Consider the following 19,319-nt stretch of genomic DNA (forward strand, 5'->3'; position numbering starts at 1 on the left):
TAAAATCGTTCTTTTCTTTTTTATTTTATTATTATGATTATTATTATTTCTATTATTCTCTCTCTCAATTCCGTGGTTAGTGAACGCGAATTTGTGCATTACATCCTACATCGCCAAAAAACAACAATGGCCGTAGAAAGTACGGGCAAAAAATCACACCCATAAATCACTGGCTGATATATATATTTAAAACAATAAATATAATTGGAATTACATATAACCAACACGCAACATGACCATTACGCACATTTTTTAACAGTGATAGCGATGGTGATAGCAATGTTAATGGTAATAATGTTAATAAGATTAACAAATATAAATAGTTTCCGGAAAATGTAAATCCGCAACTTCTACGGAATCAACATGGTGATTTTATTATTATTTTATTTCTTGTTAATAATTACTGCATGACTATCTAGAGAAATTTAGAAATTTTAGATTTTATTTAATATGATTAATAATCATTTAAATTATTATGAACATTAAATTAGCCGACATCTAAAAATATTTAGAATTTTATTTTTTTCCTAAAAAAATGATGACAAAAAAATTCAATTGTAAAAAACTTAAAAAATAATGTGTGAAATTTTTTAACATGTCAATTTTTTTTGCTAATTTTTTTTTACAATAGTTTTTCAGATTTTTTTATTTTTTTGTAATAATTTTTTCAATAAAAAAATTAAGTTTTCATTATTTCAGCATGGACCTGGCAGAAACAATGAAAAATATCGTCGCTAAAGGAATGCAAACAGAGATGGGTCCACCAACAGGAACTGGAGGAGCTGGAGGCGGAGGCAATAGCTCCGGATACCCACAAGGTTCACCCAGCGGTGCTGGGTATATTACTGAGAAGATGTACATGCTTTTGCAATTGTATTTACAAAACAAAGGATGGAATCCTAGTATCGAATTGCTCCAGTGTTTTACGGAATTGAAAGAGGCTTCCATGTTACCCAGTGCTGCATACTTACAGTAATTAAAAATTTTTTTAATTACAATTTATAACATACTGAAATAAGTATCTGACAATTAAAAAAAAATATATATTTTTATAATATTTTAAAAAATTTTTACAAGGAATTTTTTGCTAAATTATTTTTATTATAATATAATTTTTATAAAAGTATAAAAAATTGTGAAATGTCTGCTGATTTTAGTAATATTATTAAAAAAATTAAGTTAAAAGTTTGATAACATTACATGCGCGCGCACTTTAATGAATAATTAGCGATCAAGCTTTTTTAAAATAGAAAATTTCTCGTTAATTATTAACAAAATTAATTACATTCAAATTAACAGACATGTCTTAATAAAACTGAATAAGTTTTATCAATTCTTTATCAATTTTTGGGAAAGTCCCAAATTGCAGGGGAAATAAATTTATTTTTCAGAATGATGGCATCTAGAGTAGCATTGGACGCCCACGGCCGTTTGATATTACGAGAAAATGGTAAAATAATACTTCCCTACGAGCATTTTGCAAACGCAGTGATGCTGAAGCACATGAACGGGCCTACGGGATTGCACTTGGGTCTTGAAGGGACCGTGAGAGCTGTGATGGAATCTTACACTATCGGCCGTGAGTGTTTCGGCATGGAGAAGGAGTTTATAATCGAAGTGGTCCAAAACTGTCCCAACCCGGCGTGTCGGTACTACAAGAACCAGATGGAGTTGACCCAGAAAATGGGCCACATGGCTCCGACTTACATCCAGGACAGCGAAGCTGCTGCCTCGCTACTCAGGTCCAGCTTCTCGCACAACTCTGACTTCGGAATGAGCAACTCCCAGTCCAACAGCAGCCACATGCCTGTCGCTGGGTCCTCTTCCAGCGACTTGTCGGAGCTTCAACAGAGGAACACCACCCAGATGAATCTCCAGCAGCGGCCTCCAGGTCGTCCTTCACTCAATATTCCCCACAGACCAGCTTCTTCTCAGGAACGCAAGCAGTCTCTAGGGAAGCATCACTACGAGTCTATCATGGCTAACAATAATGCTGCAGCAGTCGCTGCTGCTGCGATGAATGATCATAAACTCACGGATTTTTTGAGGTCTAATAATATTGACAGCATCGAAGGACTCAATAATCTGGGCCTTGGCAATCTCCAGGGACTCAGTAATGCTAATAAGGATTTACTTGCGTTACACAACGGCGCTTGGGCTAATGATGACAAAAATTCGCGTCCTAATTCTTCTAATCCAGACAGTAAGTTTCAATTAAAAAAATTGTTTTTATTTATTATAAAAAAAATTTAAGTTTCTATCAAAAATCTTTTTTATATTTTTTTATACCATTAATATTTTCACCGTAATTTCTTAATTAAGATTTAACAACAAACTTGCAGTCACTATGTGACTGCCGTGACTTATAAAATATAACAAATTAAAATTTTATTTTATTAAATAATTACTAAATAAATAATCTAGATTATTAATTTAAATTAATTAATTAATTACTTAGCTGGTGGAGGAAAAATAGTACGAGCATTCACAGAAGTCATGAAAAATATGTCAAGAATGAAAGCATGCGTACGTCCTGCGATGTGCAAGCCCTACGGAAAACAATCAGAAGCTCTACAAAAAAGTAAGTATACATTAAAGTTAATTTATTTAAACAATTAACACTTAATTTAATATATTAATATATAACATTTGATTAAACAATATTCAAAAGTTATTTTATAACAGTAAGTTCCATTTTAATAAAAATAAATGACGTTAAAAAAATATAAGTGTAGATTATAACGGAAGAAACTTTGATTTCTTAAGATTGTTAAATCAGTCAGTGAAAAAAATAAAGATTTGAAATAATTAATAATTATAATACATTTAGAGGTAGGGTGAATTGGTGTTTTTTTTTTTATATTACGTAGTAATTTAAAATTTGTTAATTGGACGCTAATAATTCGTTGAATGTTTAAGACTATCAATTAATATTTTTGGTTTTCTTTTTTATACTATGTTGATATTTGATATTGATATTTATTAATCAGAAGTTAATTGTATTTGTTGTTCCAGCGCTTGTTGATACAATACAATTGGTGCAGTCGCTCAGAAGTTTTCTTCCACCGCCTCATTTTCCGGTTTCCAGCTGGAAAAATGAAGATAAACATAGATTAGATCATACTTCTTCATATTTATCAACTTCATTGTAAGTTTATAATCTTTTTTTTTTTTTTTTTTTTTAATTGAGATTTTATTATTTGAGTCAAAATATTATCTGCACGATTGTAACAAATTTAAAAAAAAAAAAAAAAAAAAAATATTTAGACTCAAATTGTGTATAACAGTGAAAAGTTTTTTGATTATCATTATTTAAGCTAAAAATGGTAATAAATATTGATGTATGCAATAGAAAAGCTGCGGGAGTACGTGAAGAATTATGCAAAGCTCGTAAATTGGATTAATTTTTCTTTAAAAAATTTTATAAATATGTTTTTTATTAAATTAAAGTTAAAATTATTAAAGATCATCACTATAATTTAGTACTCGTTTGTACTAAATGTGTTCTAGTCACACGAAGAGTCATCGAATCAACTTTAATAGTAAAGATAAATAATAAAAAAAACTCGGTAATTTTTTAATTGACGAATAAAATAATAATAAAAAAAAAAAAAAATAAATAAATGATTAGTTTGCTCAAAAAAGCGTTGGCGTTTAGGCTTTTTGATGTGACGGTGGCAAAAATAAGTCATGCGTGGACTGTGATAAAGTCGGTAGTCAAAGAAATTATTATCTAGGTCTGTCTCGAATTTTAATTAATAAAATTAATAAAGTAAATTAATGATAAAAGAGTGAAAACAATAAATTAAATAATTAATTGATAAATAAAATTAATAATTGAGGAAAAGCGAATGATGATTGAGTCTGGTTATCAAAGATCGGGAATAAATATCGCGTTACTAATGCCAAAAGGAAGCATTTCAACACCTACGCTAAAAAAAAAAAAAAAAAAAAAAAAATTTATACGGCATTAGTAACGCGATTTTTTTTTTCCGGTCTTTGTTGGTTATATATTAAGTAAATACCATAAATTTTTAAGTTTCACCCTGCCAGTGGTGCTTATTGGTGCGTATTGCTGTATAAGTAATTTATTATTACTTATTACTATTATATATCTTGCTACTGGCAATGTACTGATATTAAGAAGAAAAAAAAAATTAGTAATATAATATATAATAATGATCAGTATTTATAATATATATTTTTAGACAGAAAAAAAAAATAATTAATAAATGAATAAATGGATGAATTTATTGGACAAATTATTCAGGCTTTAAAAATATAAATTTGTATTGATTAAGATTGAAATGGTTAAAATTCGTCCGATGTATTGTAATAATTGCCAAAATTTATTAAGTATTTTTAATTTATTTATTTAAATTAAGAAAGAGATTACTAGGGTATCTGTTATGGAAGTAATTGAATTTTATTATTTATAATAATCAAAAATTAATAATTAATAAAAAAATATTGATAATTAAATAAAAGTAAGCTCCACAGGCAGGTTTTCTTTCGATAAGGCACCGAGTATCAAAACTAGTTATTTAAATTAAGTTTTAATTTAAAGCGAAGTTATTAATTACACTTTCTTTTAAAATTAAAAAAAATAAAATTAATTAATGTATAAACATATATATTAATAACAAATAATATAATTTGTTAATTATTTATAATCCAATGATACGAAAGTTATCAGACGTCTGATTTAATCCATGACTGCTGCCAGCATTTTTGTCTTAATTTAAAAAGGAAAATTTTTAATTAATGATATTATGGTGAAAGTATTGGTCGTATAAAAAAATATCTTCAATATCAGTTGGTAAAAATTGAATCTTAGAAAAAAATTTCTTATAATTTTAAAATTTTGGCAAAAATGTTGGCGCTATCCATGACTCTACAAAAATAAATTAACAAAACTGATTTTGATACTAAACGCCTAAAATAACAACTATTTTATCTAAACTAATAACTAATAATAATTAGAATTAGAATTGTAAAGTAATGCAGCATTTTTATATGTTTTATTTATATTTATATATTATATATATAAAAGAAAAAAAAAATAATCTAAAGTTAAAGATTGTTATTTTTTTTTTGGCTATGAAATGTCTAATGATTTTTTCACACGAGTTTGTACGTTTTAAAAAATTTTATATGTATATATTATTATTATTATTATCATTATTATTATTATTTAAATGATTATTGATATTTTATAGTTATCGAATGTTTGTTTGATATGTTTTTAGCGCGGTAGACTCGCTGTAAATTTGTTTTATAAAAAATTATCTGTTATTAATTAACATTTACAATTATTGATTATTAATTAATCAGCTGCAATAATAACAATATTAATTGCAATATCGACAATTACAATATGACTGTATCAATTTACAATGTACAATTACAATTATCTGTTAATAATATACAATAATATATACCGTAATAATTTAACATAACATAAATTATCAATCATGTATTAATTTAATAACTTAGTCTCACTACCGATAATTTAAACTAAAATCTTTTTTATAACAATTAATTGATTGACAATTACGGTTTTATTTAAATATAATCGATAGCGAGGCTATTAAGTTAATCCGTTGTTAATTCAGTCTTTGTAACGAATAATTAATAATATTATACACCAATAATGCTACTGATGTGTCTGCACCGCTAAAAAAAAAAATGACGTCGCTTGCCAGTATTACTATATCCTGTATTCTTATCCTGCACTTATCGATTCAACGTATTGATTATTAATAAAAATACATTTTTACAAGTGTGATTTACCTGGATTTATTTTTTTTTCTTTTTTTTTTAATCGTCAATCCTTTTTATCACAATCAGTCATTTTATTTTCTTTTATTGGCTCTTTTATTCGTTGTTCTGTTCCTTCCTAAAATTAAATTAATTTATTATAAATAAAAATTTAATTATAAATTAAAAATAAAATAAAATAAATTAATTATAAATAAATTATTTAATTATGAATTAATAATAAATTAAATTATTATAAATAAATTAATTAATTAAAAATAAATTATAAATTAAAAATAAAAAAAAAAAAATTACCTCAGCTTCAAGTATAAAAATAACGTCCTCCAAAAAACAATAGGACTGTCTTAAATCTCCCTCACAGAGATAAGGAAGTTTGCTCCAAACTAAGCATTTTAGGCCAACGGGTTTAAAGACGCGGTCAATAACTGTCGCGACCTGCTCTTCTAGGCCGAATCCTCTGATAGGCAAGTACTCCATAGGCTTATGGTCCCCACGCTCTCCTGTCTCGACGTAGGGGCTGAAGGGAAGCACCAGTGCTACTACGAGACGTCCTCCGGGGGCTAGTGTGTCTCGCAGTTGATTCAGGAGGGTGTTAGGCCTGTCGCAGCGGTCCAGGAGGTTTAGGCACAGGATCACGTTGAATGGCCCCGTTTTGTCCCAGTCATTCACATTCAGGACTCTGTTTTTATTCAATTTAATGAATTTAAATAAAATAAAATATTTTTAATAAATAAAACTCACGTAAATTTACGCCTAGCTAATGCCCATCTCATAGGCGCTGATACATCAGTCGCGTAAACTTTTTTAAAAAGATGAGAAATGTGTGCTGTAGTAGTACCGTCTCCAGCCCCAAGATCGACTACAGTGTCCCAGGGTCCTCTGAATCCACTCGCGTTCATCAGTTCCAAAAATTGCTCCGTCGAAAAAACATGCATGGAACCTCGTCCCAGTAAGCTGCAAGCAAAATTCAAAATTTTTTGACAAATTATTAAAAATTTTAATTAAAAAAAAAAAAAAAAAAAAAAAAATTGATAATTTGGTAAATTTATTTTCATTATCATTTTAGTAGGCGGGTATCGTGACAGACTCTTTACTTGGTTATCGTTGATCCACTCGGCACACAAGTAAACATTTTTAAAGAGATATTTGCAAACAATAGCCTGCACCCCAGTTCGGATTCTTAAGATCCTCGATACGCATCCCATTAACATATTATTGCTATTATTAGGTAAACGGTTCTCCATGGTCGCTGCTCTTTAACACTACCTACAACTCCCTACATATACTGTCCACTATCCACTACATAACACATTTTATACATCATTCTTAACACATTTTACCATCTCATTCTTCTGCACAAGATATATACAGGAAAAAAAAAGATTACTTGAATCGAGAAAATTGTAAAGAAGACCGAAATTGTTTTTGAACAAGAAAGAATTTTCTTTAAAAATTACCGTGAAAATAATTTTATTACACAGAAAAAAAATTTACTTGAATCAAGTAAATAATTTTGAAGAATTTAATTTTCTTGGTTTGAGTTAAAAAATTCCTAAAAATTCAAAATTTCTTAATTGTTGACATTTTTTGAGATATAATAAGCTTATTCTGATGTTACCCTTATCGAGACCTTTCATTTGAATACCTACACGAATTTTTTCATATATTTTATATATATATGATATTTCTCATATTTGTGAAATATATAAAATATAAAATATATCAAAAATTCGTGTGGGTATTCAAATGAAAGGTCTTGACGAGCGTAACATCAGGATGGGCTTATATCTTAAAAAATGTCAATAATTAAGAAATTACGTTGTATTTTGTCCAGAATTTACCAATGAATTAAGAAAAAAATTTTTTTTCCATGCATGTTTCTTCTTTACGGTTCCAACTTTACAATAGAAACTTTAGCCGCGAGTCAAAAAAAAAAATAAAAAAAAGCATAGGCGATGGTGAATATACAGGTGTAGCATGATATGATATAAGATTATACATTGTACATTATATTTTATGTAGAGTCCAATATGGGTGGTAAATCCTGACAACGGATCTTCGACTCTGGACTTTAGACTTAAGACCTAACCTAAGACTTAAAACTCTAAACTTTAGGTCGATTCTAGTTTGTGAGACTCTATACTATCTATATTACCAGTGATAAGTACTTACTAGTGATAAGTATCACGATAGGGCAATAACAACCGACGCGGCGCGTTCAATTATGGGTAGCCCCCTAATTTTCCCAACACTTTTGCCCTGAGAATACAACAAAAATAAACTGTAAAGGCAGTTTCAAGTTATCACAGTCTAGTTTAATGACTAGACATAAACAGTCATGATGGTCATAATCATTATCAGAATAACATATAATGATTAAGCTGGCCTCTGCTGTGATGAAAAGCAAGCGTTGAACGTGACCATGGTCATGATAAAAGTTACTAGACAGCGTGCCGCCTTAGTTGATGCAGTCCAAGTACTTGACTGGGTACTATAGGTACTAAGTACTAAGTACTAAGTACTAAGTATGCGGAGGACTAAAAAGTATAGTTAACAACTCTTTTTCTGGGCTATGTGTTGATGCTACATCAACTTCGACCTCCGGCTCTGCTTCTGCTGTTAACTATTACATCCTTGTCTTTTATCATAGCTAGTCACTAGTTGTTATTAATGTATAGTTCTAGATATAGATTGTCTTAATCCGTCGCAAGCGTTAAATTAGCTCTGGTATTCCATTAAAAAGTTGGAATATTCCATTTACTTACTTCCTTTGATCTCGGATTTTTTTGGCGTGTCCAAGGCACGAGTACTTATTTTTTTTATAGTTGTAATTCTACGAGACAGTTTTTAGTGGAGAATCGGAGATGTCGTGCTTTTATTTTAATAAGCAAGTTTATTAATAGGGTATACATATATGTACGATTATTTTTTATCTTGTTTCACGAATTTTTGTTATGGAAATATTTTTTTTAAATTATTTTAATAATTTTTTAAGAATTTTTTTTTTTTTCAATTCTAAAATTTAACATGAGAAATTTGGTTGGTTAAAAAAGAGAAATCTTTTAGTCAAAAAGATCATTTTAAATTGAGCAGAATTTTTTTTTTTTTGAAAAAAAAATTTACATTTTTTTTTATAATTTAAAAATTTACATTTTTTTTTTTTTATAATTTAAAAATTAAAAAAATTTGATTTTTTCAGTTTTTCATTCAAATTTTTGCTCATTAATTTGTAATTTAATGTAAAATAAATAATTTTGAATTATGAAGATAATTTTTTCAATTAAAAAATTTTTTTGCCCAATTAAAAACAATGAAACTTATCAAAATATACACAATGAAAATTTTGCGTCATTGCGCCAAAAAATTTTTATGTTTAAATTTAACACTTTTTTGTGTTCAGTTAATTTTCTATGAAAATTTTTCTCTTAAAAAGCATACATCGTTCTCGCATTATTATAAAAAATGTTAATACCCGATTAAGAACCAACGGATAGTATAAAAAAGGTATCTCGCGCGGAAGATCTTAGCGCACCTCGAGCTTAAGCTCTAGACCGCGTGCCGCCGTTCTCCAAATTAAAGGATGCGCTGAAGGTACTACATATACACGTCCAGTTTCCAGTTGAGCAAAACAACCCAGAAAAAAAAAAAAAAAAAAAAAAAAATATAAGATAAAGGCAAAGGCAAAGGCAAAGGACTACACATGGATGTTTATACATAAGGGCACGACGAGGCGTAGATGCAACACAATGCCGCATTATATAGAATAAGAAGAGAAGACGAGGGATAGGTAGCGAAGAGCAAAAGCGGTGAATTAATTGTCGCTCGCGCCGCTAGGGACTATAGCGATCCGCACGTCTGATTTGTGGCCCGCACGTGTGTACGTCTCTCCTCCTTGTTCCTTGTTCCTTGTTCATCGATTCAAAGTTAAATAAAAGTTGTTTCGCGATTCGCCAAGCCCCGAATTAAAGACAAAGCAAACTTTGCCAAAATAAAATAAATAATATTGAATCTGAAAATGAATCTGATGACATGGAGAATAATAAAACGATCTCGAACGATTCCCGAGATGGAGATGGAGATGGAAATAAGGATCTGGAGCAGAGAACCTGAGGACCCAGGAGCTGAGGAGCCATCGAACATTGAACAATGAGAGCTTGCTCTCTTATCCGCAAACTTTAAAATAATTTTTTTTTTGTTCGTTTTTTATACTTTCGTTCTTGTCCTCTTCTTCTCGGTCCTTTCTCTTTATTTCGCTGATTCAACTCCATAAAGTTTACTTTTTATTTTGTTTATTATTCAATAGACCCTTGGTGCTCGTTAATTGATGGCAGGGGCGATGGGACTAGGCACCCGGGTGGTGCGAGGAGAGGACTCTACAAGTTTAAAACCGACGGAGTTACCGAGCCCTCCAGAGTTTGGTGGCTCCTTGGGGTGGCACCACCTGATTGTCCACCAGCCTCTCTTATCCCTAAATAAACCGACCGGCTACTACACTCGTTACTCCTTACTCCTTACTGCTATACTCTACCGGCCTTATTTATATCTTTAAGCTTACTAACTGAATTCACGATCAAAATACCGCGGCATTGATGGATTGCCGCGGACTTGCTAATGCCGCTGAGCTTACTTTTTATTTTTGTTACCTTTTTGCGGTGGTTCACAGCAAAAACGGGCCGGCTTTTTTACTTGCGCCGGGACACCCGGGTATATAATGCCGCCGAGAGTTCCTCTGTTAATTCAATCGCCGATCGGAGGTACTATTGACATGACACCCTCTTTATTGGCGATATCGAGGAAATAAGTGAATTATATCGCGATTCTTGTACGGAGATCGAGAAAAAAAAATTTTTTTTTTTCAAGTGAATAAATAATTTTGCTTTAAATGTTTCATTTTTTGTGTTTGGAAATAATTTGTTGGATTTAAGAGAACAAATTTGATTATTTTTAATCGTGTAGAAAAATTTTTTAAGGAAGAAATTTCTTTATTTAAAAAATATTAAAAATAAGTTAGATGTCAATATTTTTTTTCTGATTTTTTTCTTCGCGGATTTTTAAATTTTTCTATAAAAATTAGTAATATTTTTTTTTTTATTTTAAGATAATAGCTCATCAATAAATTAATTAACAATCATCCGGACTTATCAACCATCAAGTTCGCTGCAAATAGCCTATTTGACCAAAAAGTTTCATTTATTGAATCATCAGCAGTTCTTATCTCTCCAAAGTTCTGTCTATTTTCCTCTAGTACCATCTCTCAACTCAAACTCCATTAGAATCCTTAGCAGCAGCACCCAGGAAGATATTAAGCTGAACTAGAACTTATTTGCGTACCGTGTGTTAGTTTGTTGAAAGTGACAATGTATGCAGCGGTATTCCGAGCAGCGAACCCTCTCGCCATCAGCATCACCCGGCTACGATCTAGCATTAAATTCCAGCCATATATGGATCGAATGTATTGGCACATGTGGATCTTGGCGGGTCTAAGAACGGGGTAGGAGCAGGAGGAGTAGGGATAGTTTTATTTGGCTTGAGGACATTGAACGACTGAAAATAAATAAACCAAGTAGAAGTTAAGAGAGGGGGGGGGGAATAAGACAGTACAGATACTGAGTGAGGATAAGGAGAAAATGTAGTAGGTGGTGGAAAAGTGGTTGTATTTAGCCTGGTATCGCCCCTTATACTTATTTCTGTCCCTCTCTGTACTTATACTGCACCTACTATTGCTAGACTCTTACTATTACTATTGATATTGCTATTATCTAGACAAAGACACTAACAGAGTCTTGTTAGCCTTACCTTAGCTAGCTCTCGAACTCCTATCCGTGCTGAACTAAACTACGTAATATATAATATATATAATAAGAATAAGTCTTTCTTTCTCCAGCTGGGCATAATAGGGGTAGGAGGCTGAAATAAGAGTAGGAGGAAGGGGGAGTCTCGTCTTCAAGAGTGTGAGTAAGTAGAAGGTGATGTGACTAGTACTGGATGCTAGATCCTAGACTTTACTTGACTGTGTTGCAGCCAGGCATTAAGAGGTGGTCGCTAATAGTGGGGATCTCGGTGTATGTTCTATTATACACACTGAGTGGGAGACTTAAGATATAACGGCTCGGGTCCACGCGGATGCTGGATAAGGGGATCCTGGGCAGGCGTGTCGATGGACCGAGGAGAGAAGTGAGACAAGCCACTCCTCTTTGTTACTGTGGTGGGATCCAAGACTCAGGGGAAGAACTTTAAACAACCTGCATTGAGTATTTGTATGAGCTCAGATGAGTGCGAGTTTTATTCTTCTGAATAGATTTGAGAGGACAATTATCTCTTCTTTGGTTAGCTAGAGGTTTCAGGGGCTTTTGGACAGGTTTGGCTCCTTGGGGTGGTTTACCTGCTGGTAGAAAGCTTTCAGGGGTTGGTGATACTTTCCGGATTAGGGAAGGTAAAAGTTGGATTATTTATTGCGAGAAGAATATTGCACGGAGAAAAATTAAAAATTTTAAATCCAATATAATTTAAATTTTCTGAGCAAAAATTGAGACTTGATTTTTATGGAGAAAAATTTTTAGACTGAGAAATTGTTTTTGATTTGAAAAAATTTTAGTTGGTTCAAGAATTTTTATTGATTTAATTCTTTAAAATAATTTTCTTGGTTCAAAAGTTTTTTTTTTTTTTTTAAAATTAATTTTACTTTATTTTTTTAGTGCAAAAAAAAATTTTTTTTAAATTAAATAGTGTAATTTATGAACAATTAAAATTGTGAATTTTTTAATTAAATATTTAGACAAAAAAAAATTCTACTAGGACCAAAAAAATTATTGAAAATTTTTTTATTGAAATTTTTACTATTTATATATTATAATTAATAAAAAAAAATGATAAATTATGTCCGTCAATAAAAATCCACTGTTTAATATTAAATATGAAGTTTGATGTCTATTAAAAAATAGAATACTATACCAAAAAAATTTATAAATAACTTGGATAAAAAATTCAGAAACTTTAATAATATTTTTTTTCCTTCTCTATTATTCCATGCTAGTATTTTTATAAATTTTCTACAACAATAAATGTAATAAATGATAAAATTCAAGGTATTTTGTTTCCGAAAGATTAATAGAGAAAAAAAACATTATCGTAAAAAACGTACTTGTGCACGGCAGAATCTTCTATGACTCGGCACGTTGGCATATATAAACCCAAGAATATTTTTTACTTATATATACGTCCATATTATTATGCATACATATACCGTAAATATAAAGAGATAAAGACGGATGTATATCACGGAAGAATAGTTGTTAGTCTTGCTCTAATGCTCGCTGGAATTTAAATAAAATCACAACGTCGAAATGATATGTTAAATTTTTTAATGCGACTAAAGTATCTAGAAATTTTAATCTTTAAATTTCCCACATTCCATCGTCCATCTTCGAATTTATGCCCAATATTAGTCTGTATCATTTAAAAATAAATATGAATGTTTTTTTATAATTTTTCACCGCGAGTAATACTCTGTAGTGGTAAAAATAAATAAAAAAGACATAATAATTATTATTGAGCTGATGAATCGGGATCCTAAGGGATCCTACGTCCTTACGAAACATCCCCGTACAGCTAGAGTCTGCTGTGTAGGAGGGCTAGGGATAGAAGCCGTAAAGTAATCCCCAGCTCTACTCAGAAGGATCCCATTATCATGGCTCGCGAGAAAAAACTCATCGCACAGCCCATTTTTACTTAAAGTACTAGCTCTTTTAATACCAACAAAGAGCCAGTATTATATGCAAGACAGATAAAACGTCAAGAACGTGCGAGATTTTATCATCATCCACATTCGCCATCCTCTCTTTATACTATCAACTCACCCCCGCGAACCAGACTCCACATACACATACACGACAGAAGAACTAACTCCACCTCCACAAGATGATTACGACGTTTCTTTATTTGCGCTAAAGTTTAAGGGCTGAAAAATAAAATCTACACTTGATATTTTTGTGAGAGACTGGAGAGAATAAGTTGAGATCAATTGGAGAGATGGAGTGTGTCTTTGAGGTTAATTCAAGGGAGAAGCAGTTTTAGCGGTTTAAAATAAAATAAAAAAGGGAGTTTGAGGAGATTTGAAATTGATTTTTGGGCAATTGTTTAGTAAAATGGTCACCTGATTTTTTTTTGTATCAATTTTAAAAGATTTTTTTTTTACGGTCAAATTTTGATTTTTATTATTAAATTTTGTAAAAATAAAATGTTCAATTAGCTTTAAAGCTTTTGATATATTATATATGATTTCTTGTGTTTTTTTTTAATATTTAATAAGTAAAAATAAATAATTTAGAAGAAAAAAAATTTTTTATAAAAAAATTGAGTCTGATTTTTTTTTTTAATTATCTTATTTTATCAACAAAATAAATTTTCAATTAATTTAATAAATTTTTAATTAATAGAAGAAATAATTTTTTAACATTTAAAATGAATGAAATATTTTGATTTTCTTTCAATTTGAAACTTAATTTTTTTTTTATAAATTATTTACATTATTTGTATTTACTCTTGTATTTTCAATATTTATTCGAACCCATTGATCAGAAGTATATCTAAAGCTCAATGTTATCTTGTATAAAAGATAAAAAAAAAAAAAAAAACTTCTTACAATATTAAAATAAATAAGAGTAATTTCAAATCGCTCAAATCATTTAAAGCCCTATAATTTATAAATGTCCAAAAAAAAAAACGTCTATCGAATAAAATAAATAAATTTTTTATTCAACTATCGTTCGTTTTTTATACTCCTTGTTTCACACTTCAATCTATATGTTCCATTGTTATCACCACAAACTACTACATAATTCATATAAATTGACACCTACCCTTACGGAATCTATAATTAACTTTACCCAGAACACCGTTTTCCTATAAATAACATTTATGAAATAAAAACACGTGTTTTTTAGACTATATCATTAAATTCCCTTTTCACACTTGAAAAAATGCCAAGCGCATTTTTACCCCTGCATTATTGTTTTCAAACCCGTTTGTTGAAAGCGAAGCTAAACCAAAGGTAAAGGCAAAGGCATTTTTTATGCGGGGGAAGTACTTGCAGCACATAAGCCAATAAATAGACTTATATTTAGGTAATTCCATGTCAAATCGACAAATAGTTGGAATCAACCCCTTACGATTTGGACAAATTGTGGTCAGAAATTTTTTTTTAATCATATAACGAAGTTTTACCAAAAGATAAAAAATAAAAAAATTTCTTTAAAAGATATGCAAATTAAAAATTTTTTCAGTTTTTGTATTTTTCTCTTGATTGTATTTGATTTTTTTTTTTAATTTTAAATTAATAAAAAATAACTAAGTAGAAAAATTCTTGAACTAAAAAATTTTTATTGATTCGAGAATTTTTCATTTAATTAAATTTTCATAACATTCATTTAATCCAAGACAATGAAACTCTTCAAAATGATTTTGGCAGTTGAAGAATTTTTGTATTAATTCAAGTAATTTTTTTTCAATATATAGACTTATTAGTGGTAATTTTAACACTAATAATTTCAATAATTAAAAATTTTATTCGTTTAATTTTAGAGAGAAAAATTTTAACATCAGCAAAATTGAAAAAATAATCTGAGCATGAGCGTAGATATTGATAATTAGTAATTAAAAACTGCGCAAGCTCTGCTCTGGGGTAAAAAAAACTCTGAATAGTTTAATAAAGGGCGTCACCCGAAAATCATAATTACTAATGGCAATGGGAAGTCTGAAGCCAAAGGACTCGTCGCAGAATAAGAGAGTTTCTATTCGTGGGGGTTTGAGTTTTAGAATGGTAATAACAGCGAACAGTGGAGAAGGGGACCGGTTGGTATAGGAGCTTTTCTTATTCCGCGGTCTCTGTCTGACGGTCTGACGAGATAACACAAAGTAATTTTAATTTAAAATACACATATAGAAGCAAAGAGAGAAATGAATAAATAAAAGTAAGTGTGAGAAATTTAAATTGCGCTTGCGCTGGTTCTGTTTAATTACAAAGAGGGTTGCCAATCGTGGAAACACCCTAAGGTATATATCCTAGGGGTCTTGGCGTGGCTTTCGTTATTGCGCAAACGCGCTAATGATAATTACTGACCAACTAGTCTGCACACCCTGCGAGGAACCAATCGGGAGCCCGGGTTTTTCTGATCCTTACCGAGGAAAAACCGGGTCGAGGGACGTACTCTTTATAGAGAAGAAAGAAACGCGTAGAGAAGAGGAGAGGAGCGGTGAGGTGATGACGATAAAAAATAAAAAGATAAATAAAATAAAATAAAAGAGGAGAGATTGAGAAAAGCAGTAGCTGCGGCAACCAACAAGAAAAAAAAAGAATTGAGAAAAAGGAAAATTTTTTCTCGGCGAGAGGCAAGGGGCGGGAATGAGAAGCGAGAACCCTCTCGCGATAACCTCCACATCCACGTACATAGTTACACAAATACAAAGTGTCTGTATCCTTATGTGTGTACTTGAAAGCCATGCCCTCATATGTGTGATATGTACATGAGAGTAAGATCCCCCGGAGTTGTAGAAAGGATGGCCACTGCTGCCTTTGCCACATAAGACGACGATTCTATATATATTAGCTACTCGCGCTTGGTTGCTTTTACTTGCTTCTTTTCTCGTCTCTTGTTCTCTATATGTGACTACATATACGTATGTATTTATATATATGCATGTGTCGAGGTATATGTTTGCGCGTGAATATATAACAGGGGGTGGAAAAAGATCCGGGCGTTGTCGCACACACTATCATCAACCGTGTGAGAATAATGGCCGTCCGATATCGAGTCTGCTTTTACTACGGAGAAGATATATGTATTTATGTATATGTGTATATTTAAGAGAAGCTATACGACTTTATTGTTGCCTTTGGCAGTAAATCCATTTTAAATTAAATTTTTTTTTTTATTAAATATTACTTGCATGATAATAATAATAATATTAATATTTTCAAGAGAATAAGGAAAATTTTGTTTCTAGGATAGTCATATGATAAAGTCACTTTTTTTTTGTGAAATTTAGTGTCATTGCAAAAGTCTTGACTTAAATTGATGCCTTTTCAAGGTTTCATTACATTCTAGCCAATAGTCAAATTATATAGGCTGCATTCAAAAATGCTTTATCTCTAGATAGATAATTAAGAAATGATCTTGTATCTTGTGAACTATTGACATTTTTAAAAATATAAGCTCATCCTAATGTTATACTCATCGAGATCTTTCATTTGAGTACCCACATCAATTTTTCATATATTTTATATATTTATATATATGTATATATAAAAAATATATCAAAAATGCATGTGGGTACTCAAATGAAAGCTCTTGATGAGTGTAACATCAGAATGAGCTTGTACCTTTAAAAACGTCAATATTTAAGAAAGTACAGTGCAATTTAGAAAAGTCATTATTCAATAAAGCAAAATTTTAATTTTTTTTTTTTTTCACAAGTCGCAGCAGTCATATAGTGAGTTGCTAGTTATTATTATTATTATATTTTTAATGATGTTAATTACAGAAAAATGTAAATAAATAAATGACTAAAAAAGAGTAAATGTATCTTTAAAGAAAACCGATTCTCAGATGTATAATCAAGGAATATGTCATTGAGTTTCTGCAGATAGATATGATTTTAATGAGATAACTCGTCTTGCAGCAATTCCCATGAGAAATAAACTTAGGTCACAAACCAGGTCGTCAACATATAACACAGTGCATAGTAGTAAATACATCACATCACATTACATTACGTCGGAGTGATATCAGGTCGGTATATACTATACAGTACCTGGATCTAACGTGAATATATATTCGTGTACTTACGTTCTTCCATAATTGCAAACTTTGAAATTGGTAATTCTGCAGAAATGCCGCCACCTAAGTACGTTTTCATTCGGTATATTATATATAGAACCCCACATCCACTCAACCACATGTATGTATTTACAAACATCTATACTACTATATCCATATCCATATAAGTGTACTTTAATACAAAACTCCTCACATGCAAATAAGCATAAGTATTCCCAAGAATATTATTATGCCATTGGTAGTAAAAAATAATGTAAAGTGACATTAAGAGCTTCCTCAGAACGGAAACATTATTAGTTTAATGTCGATGAGCGAGAAGTAAACAAATATATACGTATACATACATACATTCGTATGTAACCAAGAAAATCCATAAAAAAAATTATCTATACCTTTAATACATAGTAATAAATGCGACAATTTTACTAGTAATTGTTTTCCAACTAACTATAAAATTTTTTTATTCAACCATAAAAATAATATTTAACCAAATCCCTCCATTAATTTGCACTAAAGAAAAGTACTCTATTTATCTTGTATGGAATAATAAAATTTTATGATCCTTTACGTCCTTTAAAAATTTAATATTATCTATTATATTAATGCATATACTTTCAATTAAAATTTAATTTTTCCATTTTATCAATAAAATTTAATGTATATTTTAATTTTATATCAAACTGAATTTGAATTAAAATTAAAAAATTTAATTTTAAAACTTGAGCAAGATTGAGTAAAAATATCAACAAAGACCAAAATTTTTGGCCTTATACGTAAAAGGTAATTAGCGGATAAAATATAAAATACAAAGCACGTATGTTGGTAAAGATGAATGGATTAAAGAAGGTATCATCAGTATAAATCTGACGGTGACGTTAAAATTGAATTTAAAGATCAAAAGATTCCGTAGTTGAAGAAATAAACCTCGGGGGTCCAAATACTTTACCTTAACCCTTACTCTCTCCCTACTCGTCTCATCACATCACATTATATAAAAGATAGAATAAAGAGACGAGCCGGGAGAATAAGAGAAGACATGAGGGAGGTAACAGGTGGCGCGCGGAACTAAACACTTCTTTTTCCCTCCTCTCCCTCAATCACTCTACTTATTTTAAAAATTTTTTACTCTTTATCTCTCGTACTGAATACTCCAGAATAAACGCGTGGACTCATCTTTAGCTTTAGCTTTAGTCTCCAATGCTCAAACCCGAGCAAAAACTTGCTACCAGGTACTTAATGCCGGACTTCACCGCCTGTTCCATCCAGCCAGACACTAAACTCTTATCCCGACTTTCTTTGTCATGTTCCTTCAGACGATTGATATTTTTATCTCGCTCAGTTTCCAGAGTTTTCAACACCGAGCTAAATTTTTAAAATCAATCGCGGTCAAATTATTTGTTTGATTCAATAGTTCATTTTTTGTCGCTCATTCTATTTAAATTAAATGTAGTTGAGAATAAATGGAACGAGCGAGTAAAATCAATCTTAATTGACTGAAAAAGCAGCGAGTGAACGGCCCTCGAACGTCACCTGCTCGTCAATCCGTCGAAATTGCGCGTGAAGTTGCGATGATGAGACAAAAAATTACTAAAAAGCAATCAGTCGCGCAGATACCATGGAAAGTAGCTGAGATAGACAAGAACGAGAGGACAATGATGGAGACAAACTAAGGGATGAGTTTAGTGGAAAATAGTCGGTGGCTAA

The 19,319-nt window shown here is 30.7% G+C and overlaps 2 protein-coding genes across 2 annotated transcripts in view; one reads left to right on the forward strand and one right to left on the reverse strand.

Moving 5' to 3' along the window:
• LOC141527640 (uncharacterized) lies at nt 1-3,404 on the forward strand. The gene is made up of 6 exons (XM_074243210.1): nt 1-366; nt 700-972; nt 1,392-2,203; nt 2,459-2,581; nt 3,016-3,148; nt 3,353-3,404. Exons 2-6 carry the CDS (start codon nt 701-703, stop codon nt 3,402-3,404), a joined length of 1,392 nt encoding a protein of 463 aa, XP_074099311.1. The 5' UTR covers nt 1-366; nt 700.
• Nucleotides 2,958-19,319, reverse strand: part of LOC141527053 (protein-L-histidine N-pros-methyltransferase) — a 27,803-nt gene continuing 11,441 nt past the window's right edge. Inside the window, exons 3-6 of the mRNA XM_074242308.1 lie at nt 6,523-6,735; nt 6,076-6,460; nt 5,794-5,899; nt 2,958-3,088 (exon numbers count right to left, since the gene is read on the reverse strand). Of these exons, the coding sequence (XP_074098409.1) occupies nt 5,828-5,899; nt 6,076-6,460; nt 6,523-6,735 (670 nt within the window). The 3' untranslated portion in view covers nt 2,958-3,088; nt 5,794-5,827. The remainder of the gene's footprint in view (nt 3,089-5,793; nt 5,900-6,075; nt 6,461-6,522; nt 6,736-19,319) is intronic.

This window comes from Cotesia typhae, unplaced genomic scaffold, assembly GCF_013202065.1.
Source record: "Cotesia typhae breed Kobodo isofemale line unplaced genomic scaffold, CoteBio_Ctyphae contig_4, whole genome shotgun sequence".
Lineage (NCBI taxonomy): Eukaryota > Metazoa > Arthropoda > Insecta > Hymenoptera > Braconidae > Cotesia > Cotesia typhae.